The sequence below is a fragment of the Austrofundulus limnaeus genome, unplaced genomic scaffold (genome assembly GCF_001266775.1).
Source record: "Austrofundulus limnaeus strain Quisiro unplaced genomic scaffold, Austrofundulus_limnaeus-1.0 Scaffold441, whole genome shotgun sequence".
Classification (NCBI taxonomy): domain Eukaryota; kingdom Metazoa; phylum Chordata; class Actinopteri; order Cyprinodontiformes; family Rivulidae; genus Austrofundulus; species Austrofundulus limnaeus.
In genome coordinates, this window is record NW_013952843.1 from 62,473 (window position 1) to 81,695 (window position 19,223).

The 19,223-nt window shown below is 39.3% G+C and overlaps 1 protein-coding gene across 1 annotated transcript in view; it reads left to right on the forward strand.

Moving 5' to 3' along the window:
- The window catches only part of si:ch211-196i2.1 (collagen alpha-1(I) chain), a gene marked incomplete in the record, with an annotated part of 64,972 nt that overhangs the window by 22,201 nt on the left and 23,548 nt on the right, over nucleotides 1-19,223 (forward strand). Inside the window, 4 exon segments of the mRNA XM_014024833.1 lie at nucleotides 4,161-4,308; nucleotides 4,381-4,539; nucleotides 6,704-6,896; nucleotides 8,297-8,425. Coding sequence (XP_013880287.1) covers nucleotides 4,161-4,308; nucleotides 4,381-4,539; nucleotides 6,704-6,896; nucleotides 8,297-8,425 — 629 coding nt within the window.

Sequence of the window (19,223 nt, forward strand, 5' to 3'; positions counted from 1 at the left end):
AAAGAACGAGATCCCAAATACAAGCACCCGAAATGAGCTTCCTTCGTAGGGTGGCCGGGCTCAGCCTTAGAGATGGGGGAGAAGCTCCGTCATCCGGGAGKAGCTCGGAGTAGAGCCGCTGCTCCTCCACATCGAAAGGAGTCAGTTGAGGTGGCTCGGGCATCTGATCAGGATGCCTCCTGGACACCTCCCCTTGGAGGTGTTCCGAGCACGTCCCACTGGGAGGAGAACCTAGAGAAGACTCGCTGGAGGGATTATGTATCCTCTGGCCTGGGATCACCTCGGGATCCCCCAGGATGAGCTGGAAAATGTCGCTGGAGAGAGGGAGGTCTGGGTTTCACTCCTGGACCTGTTGCCTCTGCGACCCGACTATGGATAAGTGGAAGAAGATGGAGATGGAGAATACACAAGAAAATGTATTTAAGGGTTAAAGTGTCACTGGTGACACATTTCCATGACTCTGCAATCTCCTTCAGGATCCCACACACGAACCGTCAGAGCAATGGATCTGTGAGGGGCTGAGAGAATCCTCCARGAGACAAAATGCTGCACAATTGGTTCTTATATCAGCAGCTTTACACAAAATGAGTTCTGGTGTGATTTAATGTTTGTATTAGTTAATGACGTCACATCCTCCTGTTCACACGGACTGATCAGGTTTTGGCTGGTCGATCAGGGCAGAAGTTTGTGACGCCTCCAGTAAACAAAACTCAGAACCCAAACATCTGAAAATCCAAACTCTACATTGTGTTTTAGCACCACCACCTCTCTGTGGCGAGTTTCCTGGCATCTGTAATTTTTCTGGCTCAGTCTCTGACAGGATGAGTGAATGAGTCTCTAAAGATGATCGCAGGTTTGTTTATAAACATAAATTTAAGAAAAAAATAGTTAAATCTTCTTGGATGATTGTACACGTTTGGCGTCGGTCCAGAGGCGGAATGAAACATGTTTTTGGGTAAATCCCAGAGGGTTTAAGTCAGTGTTTACATTAGAATCTGTAAGACCTGACAAAAGAGTTTAAATTGATTTAATTATTTTAGTTTTCCATGTTTCTGGAACGCACCAATCAGCCTCATTAATCTTACATCGTTGGTCCCAGTCAGCGTGAAACAATACCAACGTTTCTTTATTCCTTTTTTTTTTTAAACGGTGACTCACTTTCTCCAGATGTGATGAAGAGCAGCTAAAGTGCTGAGTAATGAAGGAAACCACCTGTGGGCATGAAATGATGAACGGCACTTTACCTGCTCTGCTGGGGTAAAAATAAAAGACTCTTCCATAATTTATATCCAGTGACAGGAAATGAGCCAGCGGGTCGGGGGTAAAACCAAATGGAGACGTGGGCAGGAGGAATGTTTGGAAGCTTTTCTCCACGTTCAAAAAGCAGCAGTCAGAGTCATTGTGTGGGTTTTAGTGAGTGGTGTGTTCACAGCACTTTGTTGTGGGTTTTTTAAGTGCCGGCAGAGCGAGGGTTTGGGTTGCTGCAGATGTTTCCCGCGTGGGTTCTTTTGTTCTGGTGTTTCCCATAATCTGGATCCAGGACCAAACTGTGGGAAATAAAACACCAAGTGAAACGTGTTGAAATAATATCCAGAAAATTGCAGCTAATCGCTTCTTCTTGTTGTTTTTTTTGTTATAATTATAATAAACAAACAAAACAACAACTTTGTGTGCAGAKAGATTCCTTACTTAACCTCACAATATTGTAAAAGAATAAAACAAGGAATCATCTCAGATCTGCAGCAGGTCTTTAAGGAGAACAGTGTTAAATGAAGTGGAGTAAATTGGCCAGAAAGATCTGTAACTTTACGATCAGGATTGTGTCCATCCCCCTTGCCAATCAAAACATGCACCCAGGACCAACCCATGCATCAGCAAACGGGGGTATTCAAGGGACGGCATCAAACGCCACGTGGAAGGCAGGCCACTGGGAGTGGTGGTGACTGGTCATGTGCCAGGCCTTTCTCGCAGTTTAACACCCACTGAGGTCTCGTGCTAGCACCTAGCGGCTTCTTGGAACTGGAGAGGACCAGGAGAATCCARCTRTAGTTAGCTGGTTTTCMCTGAGGGCCACATGATCATGAAGGTTATAATTARGGTTGGGCATAATCGTATCCTGTGCAATTAATYGTCAGAAAAACAATCAATTATTTTTGGCACTTGACAATTATTTAATGCCACCAGGCGGACTGACCGCTCGGTGCTCCTCTCCACTTCAAATATGATGAACAGTAAAAAAAAAGTTCTGTATTTATCTATAAACACAATTTAAAATTWGATAAATAGCCTRAAGTCTGTAATTTTGACATAATTTGGAACAGATTTTTACGTAGAGCAAATCTTTCCCACTAAATTGGTCATGTGACCAGGACATAAGGGACTCCAGGGGATTAATCGTCAAATTAATCGTTATTGGCTAAATATCACAATTAATCGTGATTAAATTTTTTTTGCCAATATCGCCCAACCCTATTTGTAATTAACTTCAGTGTTTCCTGTTTCACTTTGACTAAATAGGAAATGTGACGTTCCAGATNGTATAAACAACGGTGTCATCAGCATACATTTGCAAATTGACTTCTGGACAAATTTCTGGAAGGCTATTAACATACAAACTAAAAAGGACCGGACCTAAGATGGTTCCTTGTGGGATCCCTGTTACAATTTTACAGAAGCCAGATTTACTGTTATCAATGCCAACACATTGTTCACGATCTTCCATATATGATTTAAACCAAGACAATGACCTTTCTGAGAAATTAAATGATGAAAGCCTTGAGATCAGTAATCTATGATTCACTGTATCAAAGGCCTTTTTCAAATCAAGAAAAACTTCACCAGTAATTTGCCCCTTGTCAAGTGATTGTTTAACGTTTTCAAGCAACAAATTTACCGCGGACTCTGTAGAATGTTGACGCCTAAACCTGGGATTAATCGTCAAGTTAATCGTTATTGGCTAAATATCACAATTAATCGTGATTAAAAATTTTTTTTGCCAATATCGCCCAACCCTATTTGTAATTAACTTCAGTGTTTCCTGTTTCACTTTGACTAAATAGGAAATGTGACGTTCCAGATCACTGCTAGCAAACAATACCTGCTGTACCTGGTATTTCCTGCATAGAAACATTTTAACATGAAAAGTAATACATGTACAACTGACTAGATGTGAAATAAATTATACAGAAATACTATTAAAAGTAAAACTTTTAAGGAAGAATTTTACACAATTAGTTGTAAGTAGCTGCCATCTTGCATTTCAAACTCTCCCTCTGGATGGGCATTCCAGTTTAAATACACAACTTGTAAGTGGAACATTCCCGTAGTAGTAGTGGTAGAAGTAGAAGATAAGAAATGTACTTAAGTAAAAGTCATAAAACTGTTCACAAAAATCAGGGAAGGTACTTTTATACTCTATAAATTGAGGCAACATACATATTTTCTTTTAAAGAAAATATATATTTTGCCTCATATTTACTCTACTAAATTTAGTGGAACCAGTTGACATGACTTGGTTGAGTGAATCCAACACTTAATTTTTTAGAGTGCATAAACAACTCCTCATGAGTTCAGATTAAATTTTGTAACGAGTAACTAGGTGTTAAATTTTAAAGAATAAAAAGTATTTTTAGGTGTTTAATGTAATAAAATAAAAGTAACAGTTTTGATTAAAAATACTCAGGAAAATTACAAATCCTCAAAAATAATTTTAAGTACTGTARCTAAGTAAATGTACTTAGTTACTGTGAACGGAGGAGGAGAAGTTTCACTGGTAAAATAATCAACATTCATTATGGGAGATGTAGTTTATGGTCACTGCTGGTTTTAAGGTGGTTTATATTACAATATTAATACATCTTTGAAGCTCTCACTGGCCAAATAAAATACAGTGTTGGGCCACATTTGGCCTGTGGGCCTTCAGTTTGACGWAAGCTAAAACCAGCATTATGAAGGTCTGTGTGTGGTGGTGTGATGGGATTCCTGTCCTGTTCTCTGAATGTCAAAGTACAGAATAAATGACTCGAAGCAGGAGCACACTATTTTATTTCAGTTTTAAATAAACATTTCTCAGATCTGCTGGAGTTTTGTTTCTCAGCAGGATAATAAAGCTCAGTAATCAGAAGAAAGAACTTGATGTTTGTTTGTTTGTTTTCCCACAGAGGAGGTGAACGTTCTGCAGGAGCTTTCTCTTCAGGCGTCCAACAGCAGGAACTCCTCCCTGAGCGTGGAGGACAGGAAGTGTCCCGTGGTCCAGGTGGGACAGTACTCCACCTTGTCCCTCCCTCTCCAGCAGCTCTTCAGTGACAGGTACCTGTTACCGTTAGCTTCTCTAAGTGTTGGCTTAACAGGTCCGTTTGACCCGCTACCGTCTGTGTTTAGTTTAACAGATGAGTTCAGTTTGTTGGTGCAGCTCCGSAGTTTCCAGAGCGAGGAACGCAGCGTCTTCACCGTGCTGTGCCCAGACGGCCGCACCATGCTGCAGCTCCGGATCAGCGGCCGGGCTGTCATTTTCATCGGGACRCAGCAGAGGCACTACGAGTGAGTCCACTGGATCCCCTTTTAATATTCAAATGCATAAAAAGTGATTTTTATTTTAGTTTATTTTTCAAGWAGGCACAAAACCTCATTTTTTTACAAGACAGTTCTATAAAACTCAAACTAATTAAGTACACAAGAACTAACAATGTTTGTGATTAATTGATTCAAATCATTCCAGATTGATTAAAGCAGTCGCCCCCAAACAAAAACACCCGTTTCCATAAAATCCAGATGTTTGTTTACAACGTCCGCCTCAGATCAAACTCAGGCAAGATCCTGTTTCACGCTGAAGCTGCGTTCAGACGCGTGTTTTGATGRAAAAGCCCCACAGAGCAGAAAGTGTCTCCATCTCGCCGTCTCCTGACAGAATGATTCATTTGACRTTTCTTGGCTGGTTTCTCCTTCAGTCATTCATCAACGACAGGCATCAAACAGAAACGAGCTGGAAAACATCGACAGCACCCGACRCTGTTCTGTAGGTTTTATATCTGAAGGTGTAGGAGCATGTTGATGCTTTCAGCTTCTCATGTTTGGCTGGATTCAGACTCCAGATTAACTACTTCATTATAAAATCTGTAATTTCTTCTATTGTCGATATAAATCTGTGATATTTGAGTCCTGCACCTGAGCTTCAGCTCAAGTTAGGAAAAGTTTTAAGATTTAAACTTCATGGAAAATCTTGGGTGTTCAAACTGGGGTCCGTAGTCTAGACTTAGACCTGGGTCAGGTCCAATCTGGATCCAGATTAAATAAAYCTGCTCGTGTTTTTAACATTTATGGTAATTTATTTTAGGTGGCGCCCCTTTTTCTAGCTACGGTCATTTCTGCAAGTTGGTATCACTTCACAAATAGAATATCTGAGAAACTAAAATCATGGCTGAAAACTGGGACTGTTATACGGAGGAGGATTAGGGTCACAAAAACAATAAAAAAAATTAAAAATTAATAAATAAATTCTGACATTAAATTCTTCAATCTCAGAATAGTTATTTTTTATTTTTTCTCAGAATTCAGAATTTTTGTTTATATTTTTTGTCTCTCTGTGGCACTGATCATCTTCCGTACAGTTAGGAACTAGCTGGCAAACGTAATTCAGTCTCCAAACMTTGTCTAGGATTTCTCAATTTATTATGAGTTTTAGAGGCTTTCTGCTTTTTGCTTTTAGTTTTGAAAATGTTCGAAAAATTTGCAAGACAATTTTTCTCTCGAATGAATCCCAGAGTGTTTGCAGTTGTCTCGAATTTGTTGCAAAACATACGGAGCTAAATTGGGGCCATAAAGTTTGTTAAAAAAATAACAATTTTTGAAACCGAGTCAGATTCTGGGGTTTTCCTTTAGTTTTAGATTTTTAATTTGTTTTTTTTAGTCTCAAACTTCTGGACCTGTTTGGTGTGGGGGCGTGGCCTCAGATAACAGGGGGTGTGGCATCATGATTGACAGCTCAAGGCAGCAGCTGAACAAAACATTCCCATCTGTAGCATTCAGGAACTGTGGGAACTGAAAATGTCTTTGAAACATTCTCAATATTTTATGTTAATATATTATTTATGATTTTTATTGTATATAGAATTTGGTTTTTTTTTAAGAAATTTATAAATTTTATAAATGAATAAAAATGTCTGTGTCGTGTCGACATAGGCAAGTTATTTTTCAACACCAATGACGTAAACGTAGTGTATCGATTACACAAATTTTCCATCTTATTTCCATCTATTTACACATGTTGTTTTGGCGAACTACTTCAAATTTATTTTGTCTCATAGCGTCTCACTGGACTGTACCTGCTCTCAGCCCCGCTGCCTGATGTATTATGTGAGAGTAACACTAACTTTGTGTTTAATTTTACTGAAGGTCAGTATGCAGGTTATATCCAAAAGGGTTTGGATGTATGAGAATCTGTCCTGTGGTTTGTGGGATATTTTGCTAACAGACAGATTATTTCAGCTCATTTGTCTTTTAGCAGCTTGCCTCTGGTTAGTTTATGTTCAGATGTCCACCTCTGAAGTTCTACATTTGTTTGCATTTTTGTGTTTTTTCTGAACTCTCTTAGTTTAAACTCTCCTCTGAGTTTCACATCATGTTTTCTACAAACAAAAATGAGAAGATTTTCCTTGCAGAACGTTAAAACTGAAACAAAAAGCTGACATTGTGATGCGTTCTGCAGGTTCCCGGTGGCCGGCCTGTGTGACGGAGCGTGGCACCGCCTGGCCTTCAGCGTCTCCTCCACCCGCCTGGCGCTCTACGTGGACTGCGCTCTGCTGGAGAGCGTGGACTGGGTCAACCCCAGGATGGAGGTCGGCGCCGACGGGCTGCTCGTGGTCGGCGGCACCACTGACAGCTTTGAAACTCCTTTTGAAGTGAGTGGCTCTGCAACMCGTTTTCCTTTTTCTTTTGTCATTTTTCCCACTAATCATAAAAAGAAAGCATCTCCGCCCTGAGAGTCTGCTCCATAAATCTCACACCCTGTCACTTCTCATTTCTTTTGAAACAGTTAAAAAGCTGAACTCATTAACTTTACTGTGTTAGCAACATGAGCCCACTTTATAATGAGACGCCTGAATGGCACAGTTTGGATTTAAACCATTTTTTTTTCATAAAGAACTCTTATAAATTGGGCTTAATGATACATATTTTAGGACCAGATGGATGTTGAAGACTGTAAGAGGCCACATGTGCAAAGTTTGGTTCACTTTGCTTTACAGAACCAACCAGAATCTGAATAAGAAATATGTTGATTCACTTGAATCTTTGTTTACATAAAAACAAAATAAACAAGAGGATCTGCATTTTCTGTGCTTAATGCTCAAAGATTGTTGCTGAAAGCTGCTGCACAGGTTTGATAGCTAAACTGTTTGTGTGAGTTAAATTTTAACAGCTGACTCACTGAAAGAAAGASAAAACAAAAGTGAAAAACCAGGAGAAAAATAGCAAAGATGTGTCAAAAGAAGCTGAACAGAGCAGAAATGTGGCTAAAGTTAGCAGGAAATAGTAAATATTTGCAACAACGCAGCGTAAAACAGAAACTTATGAACAAAATAAAAGTAACAGGTGAAATTTAGACAAAAGAAAGTAAAACGCGCAAAAAAATTAACATGATATGACGTTAGAGGTCATCATTTAAAGAGTATGTTTGCTGAATTGAGCAGTAAGAAGGTGAAATGATCACAAAGTGAATTTAGCTGAAAAGTAGCCGAAAAAGCTGAAATTAGCAGATGAAACAGAAGGAGCACGCATTTGCTGAATTAAGCTGAAAAAGCTGAAATTATCACAAAGATTAGTTTAGCTGAAAAAGCTGAAATTAGCAGAAAGAAACTATAGGAACAGATATATGCTGAATTAAGTGAAAAAAGCTGAAAAGACCACCAAAACATGAATTTAGCTAAATGACGCTCAATTTAGCAAAAAACGGCTAAAGAGAAGCTGAAAAGGCAGAAAAAATAATCCGTATAGTGAAAAATATTGAAAACATAATCTGAACAGTTTTATAGAGTTTACACAAAAAAATAATTATTTGTGTGTTTTTAACTTCTCAAAGATGGGGCGTGGACCCTGATGGGGGTCAGTGATGGACTCTGGCAGTCAGTTAGTTATAGATCCAGAGTTTCACACACATGCGTCTACTGGTTCATGAGATATTTTACTAACAATACACACAAATCCACACATACTGGTGGTGTGTGATAAGCAAATGGAATCCAAGTTTTCCAGAGATTTATCCTAATTAAATGGATCGTTTTACCATCTCCTGTGTCTCCAGGGTGGTCTTCGGCAGCTGRTCTTCCTGTTAGGTGACCCCGACGGCGCACAGCAGCACTGCAGCCACCACCCGCCCCGCTGCGCTGCTCCCAAACYGGCTCGCTCCCCACGAACCGACGGCGCCCTGGAGGTAAAATGAAAACACTCGTATGGTGACTGATGATGGCTCCGAATGCTCAGAGAAAAGCTCCGGCATGTAATCAGGACGTGCTTCAGGTGGATCCAGGTGTTTCCGACGCCCTCAGGGCAGACACTCTGACTCCTGCGCTTCATCCCACCCGTTCCACGCTGTCRTAGAAGCATTAGAGAGGGATTTAAAAAGCGCTCCGCTCGGCTGAGTTCAGCGTGTGGTCGTTCAGCACAGCGGCTTTGAGCTCTCTTTGGGTTTGATTTTTAAAATCGTGTCGCCTTTTTGTTTCCACGCTAAATCTCTCTGTTTTCAGATGACCTGGAGGAACTTTTCTGCTGTAAGTGGGTCACAAAATGGTTTCAGTGGCTAAAATAATCCCTTTAAGGAAGCACATTTGACTGGTTTCACTGGCTGAGTGTGGGCAGCTGACCGCTCTGGAAATAAAACTACAGAAAGAACATTTTCTGTTGAAATGAAGCAGCTGAACGACTTGAAACCTGAATAAAAGGCTAAAAATGAGCTGAAGGGTAATGTACCTTAATGCAAGCTAAAATTTACACAAGCAAAAAAATAATAATATGCAAAATGATAAATAAAACTAGCCAAAAAGGAAAAACAAGCTACATCATCTAAAACTAGCCACATATTAGCAATAGGCTAAAACTAGCAAAAAGTCATGAAATGTAAGCTAAAAGTAAAACTAGCAAAAAGTAGCAATATTAGCAATTGTAGCTGGCTTCAACTCAAACAAGCCAACTAAAACAATTTTCTAACTAAAACTAGCAAAAAGAAACAAAATGCTAGCTAAATTTTTAACAACTAAGACTGGCAAAATGTAGCCTTAAATAAGAAACACTATATTAATGTAGCAAAGAATTAGCTAGAAGCTAAAACTAGCAAAAGCTCAGTGCTCACATGCGATGGGTGAAAAGCAGAGAATTCTTAAATTTTCCCAAGGGGATCAATAACGTATCTATCTAGATAGCAACATGTTGGCTAAAACTAGCCAAAAGGGAACAAAATGCTAGCTAAAATTTTAGATAGCTACAACTCAAACAAGCCAAAATTAGCAGGAATGTAGCTTATAACTAGCAACAATGAACAAATAATTTGCAAAAACTATTAGCAAAGTGCTAAACTTCAATAAGAAACACTGCATCAAAGTATTACTTGCTTCAGTTCAAAAACATTGAAATGTGTACTTTAACAGTTATTTCAGCAGAAGGAATGGCAGGACTTTTAGTAAGTTATGGAGCAAAAACAATTTAATGTTTTTGTTTTTATTTAATCTGTCAAATGACAGTTTTTAGACAAACATCTTTGCTAATTAAAACTTTTATTGTTTGTTTTTTCTGTATTTTAGACAAGTTGAAGGTTTCTTGTTGTCAAAAGAACAATAAATATGACTAAATATTGAATTGTTGGTATTTCCCAGTTTAAAGCATCACGGTTGCTTTTGTTTTAAAGTCTCAGAGATGGACCACTCAGAGTTTGAGGACAGATATTTCTAAAAGGATTTGTTTTCTTGAGATATGAAGCGGAAAACTGCAGTGAAATCTCAGACCAAACCTAATGTAGACATTTTAAATTTGTCTGGTTTCACTGGATGTTTGAAGCAGGGAGGGAATGCYTTGAAACAAAAGACAAGCTGAAGCTGGTTTGGTTCTGTGTTGGTAGAGACCGGTCTGGACCATCAGCCAGGACCGTGTCGTGCCAGTCCAGAACGGCGCGAGGTTTCTTCACCAACATGGCGTCTGAATTCCTTCCTGCTGATGTAAACGTCTCCTGCTGTTTCTCAGGAACGAGCTGAAAGGAAAAAAGAAAAAATCTGCATCTTTTTTTCTTTTATCTCCGTTCATCTGGTTCTGTTTTTCACTTCATTAATCTGAGCTCTTTGGTTGTTTCTCTTTGTCTACTTCCTGTTGGCTCTGACTGCTTTTTATTTAAACATAATCCAAAACACTTTATCACAGCCGTATATTACTGTCATAATCTTTAACAGTCACTCAGATAGCAGACTGTGCTGTTGTCTGGTTGATATTTTGTTAAATATTTAAATAATCTGATAAAAATCAATGTGAACCAGGTGTTAGGTTGGTGCTATGGATTATTATGGCAGGCCATTTTAACATAAAGTCAGCTTCACCACACATACATTCCAGATATATTAAACTGGTTAATGACTATACATATTAGTTATTTATCTCTAATTACATTTTGACTGGGTAAAATACAGTTATTTACTCTAAGTTAGGTTTGCTGAGTCATTATTGCTTTCAAAATATTTCTCATTTTGTTCTGACTGGTCATAATTCCAATTAAATATATCTTAAAGGTATTTTTAAATATCACATATGTGATTAGACTAGWACAAAATTAATATCAAATATCTTGAAAGCAAATATTAAAATATATCAATAATAATAATATCAAAATTAAAGTATCTAGAAATGTAATTTGAAATGTTGCCAAATGAATAGAGATATCTTAAATATTTTCATCTAGATGGTTTTTCTATTTAAGATACCTTTTTAAATAAACATTTTGACTAGTCAGAATGATTTTACTAAAATTTTGAATCATTATTCTGTTCAGTCAAAATGTCAGATTTACGCAGCATTTTGACGGGAAGTTTCCAAAACCTTTTAGCCTCACTGAGCCACCAGCCCTGTTCTGCAGGTCAGGTCGGTTCAACTCAAATTCTGGTGTTTTTAACCATTTTTATCTGCAGCTCGACCCGAATTAAATAAATAATTTATTGTCGGTCATGGCAGCCACGCAATATTCTGCAGGCATTTGTTTGGGCAGCTAAGTGGCAGCAGGGGGAACTTGTGCACAGTTTCTTATTTCAGATATCTAAAATTTTATTTTTTTGACTCATTTTTTATTTCTCATTTATTGCACTCATTTAGAAAAATGGATACAATAATTAAAATAAAAAATACGTCAAGTTATGAATAAAAAAGGTGCAAAGTGAAGAAAAATCTTATATCTGCCCTTTATTTAAAAAAAAAAAAACTTCAAACAAATGACAAACTTTAGCTTGAACAATCTTCAAATTTACAAAAAACCCTAAACGTTCATATCTCATTTCCATAAAATATTACATGGTATTATTTATTTCTAATAAATTAGAATTTGTCTCTTTTTTGAGATATCTTGAATCGTAGTTACAGATGTTTGACTCTTCAAATGAAGAAGTGTAAATACGGATGTCTTAAATTACCATTCAGGACAGTTAAAATATAGTTGTTTCAGGTGAAAACTTTAGATATCTAGRATGTAATTACAGGTTTTATGTAAAACGACCTGCCATAGAATAAAACTGTTCATATTTATTCACAGAACCAGAGTTTAGAAGATCAGAATAATGAAACGGCCCCAGTGACTGGGTGGCTTCTGCAGCGTTTTTATTCTTTAAAGACTGAAGAAAGAACAAAATAGTCTTTAATTAGAGACTCTGCTGAATAAAAGAGCTTTGTTCTGTTGAAGAACCGGGTGGGGTTTCATCTACCCGATGATGATTTCCAGTATGAAATAATTAAAGACGAGCAGCGAGGCCCTGAAGTCACGGGGTCGAGGCGCTGAGTGAGGCTGCAGGAGGAGGAACAGAAGACGTCTCGCTCTGCTTCTTCTTATCTTGTCACAAAGCCGTGCTGAGGCGCTCACACCCATCATTTCCCTCCACAAAAACTGTAATTTACAGCCAGCTTTCTGCGCTGCGAGGAGAAATCAGCATCAGCCCGTAAAACTGCTTCATCAGCAGAAAACCCAGGATCTGCAGATCCAGCTGGTAAAACTGAAGGTTACGTCTTCGGTTCAGGCGGCTCRGAGCTCTGGAAGCGATTACGCAGCTAAGAGTGGAGGATGTGTCTGGAAGTTGTTTAAAATGAACGTTTAGTCCGAATCAACCTCCCCGTGTTGTTTATGTGTTGATGTTCGACAACCTGTCCTTTTGTTGGTCCCAGACAGGATGAGGTAATGTTTCCTGTGGCTCCTCCTCATCGACGACCCGCCGTAAATCAAGCAGACCTCAGAGGATCTGCGGTGAACATTCTTCCCCCTCAGCTGTGGTCGTTTCACTGAAACACTCAGCGCTGAGTCTTTCGCTCCTTTTTATCCCTCACAGGGATTATTTATTTATTTATTTATTTATTTATTCCTCTCCCAGAGTTCAAGCTCTTGTTGTAGTAAAGTCCCACCCATGTGTGGAGAACAGTGGGGATTCCCTCACATCCCCCTGGCCTCTGAGCCTCCGTGGCTCCGGTCGGGACGAGCAGATGTTCGCTCTCAGCTGCTTTGCAGAACGCTGGTAAACAATTTGGACCCTTCAGGATGTAAAGTATTCACAGATGAGCCTGAGATGGTGTATGTTAAAGACCAGATCAAATGTTTTTATCAGTCTGAATGGCCCTCTGGCTTCGATCAGTCAAAACCTGATGTCATACCTGCCCACTAAAGACCTCAAAAAGTGATTAATGCTTTAATTTATTACCTTTTAGGTTGGACTGTTGTAACAACCGGTGGTGATATATGTAAGGTGGGCTAACAGATATATAATTTATAGATGTAACACCCAAATTCCAATGAAGTTAGGACGCTGTGTAAAACAAACTAGATACCTCCATAGCTRTAGCATATATGTGACCCATCACATCGAAATAAGTCAAATGTGGTCAACGACCCAAGTACATTTTCAGATTCCTCATTGGTGGGTCCGATTGATAGCCCTTCATCAGAACTAAACAACAAAACATATCTGAAGCTTCTATGTTGAATAGTTTTTGAGTTATAAGTTATTTTGTATGTCCAGACACCCCCTTTTAGATGAAGCCCCCTCCTCAAATATGGGGTCTATCATAAAACCATTGCTTGGTGCAGTGCAGGTCAGACTCATCTACAGCGGGTAAAATAAGTATTGAACACATCAACATTTTTCTCAGTAAATATATTACTAGAGGTGCTAATGACATGAAATTTTCACCAGATGTYGGTAACAACCCAAGTGATCCATACATACAAAGAAATCAAACCATAAATGTCCAGAAATGAAGTTATTTGTAATAACGTGGAATGGCACAGGGAAAAAGTATTGAACACATGAAGAAAGGGAGGTGTATAAAGGCATGGAAAGCCAAGACACCAGCTGAACTCTCTCAGTAATTAGAAAGCAAGCCTGCCCCTTGTCAGTGCAAGTTAATATCAGCTGGTTCAGTCCCAAATGATGGCCAGGTATCACACAAGAACCATCTGRTGATGGGTAAAAGTAAAGAGCTCTCTCAAGACCTTCACAACCTTATTGTTGCAAAGCATAATGATGGCATCGGTTACAGAAGAATGTCTAAACTTCTGAAGGTTCCAGTGAGCACTGTTGGGGCCATAATTCAGAAGTGGAAAGAACATTATTTCACCATAAACCGACCACGACCAGGTGCTCCTCACAAGATTTCTGACAGAGGAGTGAAAAGAATTATCAGAAGAGTTGTCCAAGAGCCAAGGACCACTTGTGGAGAGCTTCAGAAAGACCTGGAATTAGCAGGTACGTTTGTTTCAAAGAAAACAATAAGTAATGCACTGAACCACCATGGCCTGTATGCACGCTCACCACGCAAGACTCCACTGCTGAAGAAACAGCATGTTGAAGCTCCTTTAAAGTTTGCTGCACAACATTTAAACAAGCCTGTGTAATACTGGGAGAATATAGTCTGGTCAGATGAGACCAACATTGAACTGTTTGGATGCCAGAATACACATCATGTTTGGAGGTCAAATGGCACTGCACATCAGCCCAAAAACACCATACCAACAGTGAAGTTTGGAGGTGGGAACATCATGGTGTGGGGCTGTTTTTCAGCATATGGTACTGGCAAACTTCAAATAATTGAAGAAAGGATGAGTGGAAAAATGTACAGAGACATTCTTGATAAAAATCTGCTTCCATCTACCAGGATGATGAAGATGAAACGTGGCTGGACATTTCAGCAAGACAATGAGCCCAAACACAAAGCCAAGGAAACTCTCAGTTGGTTTCAGAGAAAGAAACTAAAGCTGCTGGAATGGCCCAGCCAATCACCTGACCTGAATCCAACAGAAAATCTATGGAAAGAACTAAAGATCAGAGTTCATAGAAGAGGTCCACGAAACCTTCAAGATTTGAAGACTGTTTGTGTGGAAGAATGGGCCAAAATCACACCTGAGCAATGCATGCCACTAGTTTCTCCATACAGGAGGCGTCTTGAAGCTGTCATTGACAACAAAGGCTTTTGTACAAAGTATTAGATAAATTTCAGTAAGTGTGTTCAATACTTTTTCCCTGTGCCATTCCACATTATTACAAATAACTTCATTTCTGGACATTTATGGTTTGATTTCTTTGTATGTATGGATCACTTGGGTTGTTACCGACATCTGGTGAGAATTTCATGTCATTAGCGCCTCTAGTAATATATTTACTGAGAAAAATGGTGACGTGTTCAATACTTATTTCACCCGCTGTATATAACTGATTGGTGCAGCTACGGGTGACCAAAATTCTTGAAATGAGGACACTGATTGTTGAAGCTTTGTAGCTCAAATTCTTTCAACTTCAGTTGCTCAACAGTCCGGGGCTCTTCATAACGCTCCACACATTTCCAATAGGAGACAGGTGTGGAGTCCAGTGTAACCAGTTGGAACACCTGCAGAATGTAGCTTCATTGTCTTGCAGAAATCAACAGACGTCCCTGGAAAAAGACGTGGCTTGAGTGCATCATATGTTGCTTTTCGGGACTCTTTACGGCCAGTGGAGGTGGCATTRTAAAACTAAAACATATATTGTGAATTTTATTATTTATTATTATTTTTACACATCAGGACAAACAAAAAGACCGTAGTCACGTAAACAAGAAAAATACAGTATAWAATTTATACAGAATTTCATAAAAACTACTACAACTGGACTGATCAGGCATATTTTTTTTCTAATTCTTATTAATATGTACAGTAGTCTTCAAATTCTTTAAAGGTAATTCTGATGGATTTGAGAGAAATAAGTTGGATTATTTAAGTAAACAACAGGCTAGCATGTTTCACTTTTTGTATTAGTATTGTAATGATCACATATTTGCATACTAATTGATTTCTGTTGAGTATAAAAAATATTCTGTTATGTTTGGTCACACTTTCAAAGAGCCACATGTGCCAACGTGTTGCAGCATCGAAGTCAAAATGAGTGAATATTTACAAAACAAAGTTTGAACGTTAGTTTGCAAATCATCACCCAGCTGTGTCCAGATGTCATCAGTTTGTAAAGGCTGTCCTCACTTTTCATTATTGGATGAAATGATGATACCACCACCGTGCTTTACAGTGTACACTTCATAGATTACAGTAATGTAATTAAAACAAAGTCGAGTCGTGTGTTTTCCTGTATTTACTTGTGATGACAGCAGTTTCAGTCAGTTTCTCCCCGGAGGTGAACAGACTCTGATGTGAGTGGTTCTGTGAGGTTCTGGGTGTGGAAGCAGCAGGTGAGTGGGTGGTTCTGCTGGCAGCTGGATCAGCCTCCCGTGCAGAGGTGTGTGTGAGCACAGCTGCAGCTCAGACCTGCAGTCATGCTGCACCATGCCGGCTGGTTCTTTCTGCTGGGRTGCCTGCTGCTGGATGTGAAGCTGCTGCGAGGTCAGAGACGAGCCGGAGGAAAGGTAGCGCTGCACACAGACTCTCTGAGGTGTTTTAATCAGCTCGGATTTTATTTTGAAGGCTTGAAGTAAAACGTATCGTGTTTTATTGAAATGCTARCATGTCAAACTGATTGATTTCATTTATTAGACATGAATTCAACTTTAAAAACAGTTCTTGCAAAACTACAATATGAAGATGGTTTTTATGGTTTTTGTTCCCAGCTAACTTGCATGTTTCTTACATGTCAGTTTTAACAAAACTATCAGAAAAGAATCATTAGATGTGCACTAAGCTTTAAAATACACAAAACTGTCTCTAACTCAGTCCCGTTCACACGTTAAGCTAAAATCTGTTGTGTAGAAAGGGTAACTTGTATGAGATCCAGGGGTAAAACTTTGTTTTAACTGTTTGCTGCTGCACACATGATTTGGAATTGCAGCATTAAAAATATTATTTGCAAGCACAAAGAGCAGCAGCAGCTAACTGTAGCACTTCTGGTGCTTCCAATAGAAATATAATAAAGGATTTTTTGCTGAATAATTGCRTAACAAAACCTGCAAAACTGACAGAACTGATGCAAATGTTTCTAAAACRGTTTATATGAACGACTGTAATACTGCAGCTGTGTCTCAAGTCATGGGCTGCTCCTCAGTCTACCGTAGGTCGCTGGTGTCGGCTGCATAAACAGCTGTGAAATGAGACTTCAGTTGTTTTTTTTTTCAAGGTAAAACTTCATCAAATTCAGTTTTATTAGAAAACTGTTAAAAGTAAATAAACAAAAAGCATTAATAATTTGGGTTTAGCTCCAGTATCAGTAGTAAGTGCATTTTATTTAACATCTTATTGCAGTAAAGGTTCTTCAGATGCTAACCTTACATTCTTCAGTCTGTGATAAATTTAAAAAAATCTGCCATAAAATCAAAAAATCCTTCACCGTCTTTTCCTGTTTAATTTCCTGATGGCACAATGAATTCTGGGATACTGTTGGATACGTAGGATACTCTGATTCAGCCGACAGTTTCGAGTTTTGTCGGCCGCAGGAGTAGGTGACTACGAATTGGGACAGCCTACGGCGCGGCGCAGTGACATAAGCGGCTGACGGCTGCAAAATAATAAATTGAGACACAGCCGATGAGACTGGAGCTGGTTACAGATGAATCTGCGTCACTCATGACGAGTTCAGTTGTTTCGTCTTTGTTGTTTTAATTTTCCGTGTCCTGGATGACTGAGAATCCACAGAAACAGATGTTGGTAATGTTGTCGGACCGTATCGATGTTAAAGTTACTGGACTGATACTTTAGTTTTACTTTCAGCGCATCGCTCCTGTTCCGTAAATAAATTCTGCATCAGAGCAACAAACAGAGGCAGGTTTAAATGTAAACACTGAACTAGACGAGCAGGTCAGATAATATTTAATCAGCTCTGACTGAAAGACAACTTCAGCATCCACATGCTAAAGTGTTGCATTCATGTTTAGCTACTTCTGTAAACCATGAGCTGAACGTGACGTCATGTCTTCTGCACATACGTGTTGCATCGACGGCATGAAGAGTTCTTACTAGAGTCTGATGGAGGTCACATTTAAAACGTAACATGAACAAATATGCACAAAAATCAGATAGATCAAATAAATCTCGTAATTGAGCGTTAAGACCTGCGGTGTGAACGTAGCCTTAAACACAGCGACCTGAAGAACAGAATCACATCATCTGCATAAAGTTGAAACCGAGACACACACGTCGTCTCTGCGCCTTCTAATCCTGGCCATGAAGACCACCAACAAGATCAGAGATGAAGACCAGACCAACTTTGTGCCAAGTATCCAAACTCAGGTCTTGATTCGGCTCTACAGGAACCAGATCAGCCTTAAATTCAACCCAGCTCTTTGGATCATGTGCGACATGAAAACTTTAAGCTTTACGATCTCATTACCAACCTCAGGACCACCTCAGTGCTCTGTAATCCCAAACTACCAGCCGTGTGTCTAACGTGGGCGTTCCTGTTGGGAAGAAAATCCTCAACCAATGGGAGATTTAAAGCCATATTTGACCTGCAGACACATTAATCCTGCGTGCACAAGATGCTGCAGACAAACAACCACAGCGAGAAGGTTTGAACACGAGCACAGGTCTGAACAGGAAAGCTTTTAGTGATGAATTAGTTGAACATTATTCTGTTTTATCTTCATCACCTCAGACAGGAGGAGGGGTTCAACGCAGCARTTTGCTCTGATTTCTTCACAGTTCTTGCTTTTATGTTTTATAGTTGGAGGTTTTGTTATAAACACATCCTGAATGCTTCAGAAAGCTGCAGAGTCACCAGAACCTGTAGTTAAAATTAGTTTGATTAAATACTTTTACTATACATTTACTCCTTAATATGCCCCCCCACCCACTCAACCATCCACCTACTCCCTGCCGTGAAGGCTGCACCAATCAACATGAAATGTGTCAGGACTGTAGACGTGTCCGACCTACACTGCACCAGCCAATGGTTTTATAATGGACCACATACTTGAGGAGGGGGCTCCATCTAAAAAGGAGGTGTCTGCACATATGAAAAATGCTAATAACTCAAAAAACTATTCAACATAGGAGCTTCAGGTTTGTTTGTTGTCTAGCTCTGATGAAGGATCCATTGGGTTCACCGATGAGCAACACCAACCCCCTCCGGACCCCCGCCCAAAGCAAGAAATCTGCTCTGAGTTCTGGTGCATTGGTGCTTTGCATACATACAGGGATCATCATGCTTTAATATTACCGTATTTATTCAAGTATAATACGTAAAATTAAATCCATAAAATCATCCATAAGGTTGCGGGGGTAGTACTATACTCGGATAAATATTTTTACTTATGTATTTTAACTGAATCGGCTTCATTCACAAAATGCCTGAGTCCGGAAATGAGGCCGCTTCATAAAAAAGCAGCTGAAACGAGCTTACCCCTGACACTCCTCCGTGCTTCAGAGCGAGATAGTAACAGATCCAGGCAGGTGACATAATGTGAAAAAAAAGTGGGGGGAAGTATTTCTGAACCTTAGTAATGATAACAAACTAAAGATATTAGTGTGTGACCAAGCCACTCCTCGAACAACAACAAACACATGTCCGTCTGTAATGGCTGCCGTCTACCAG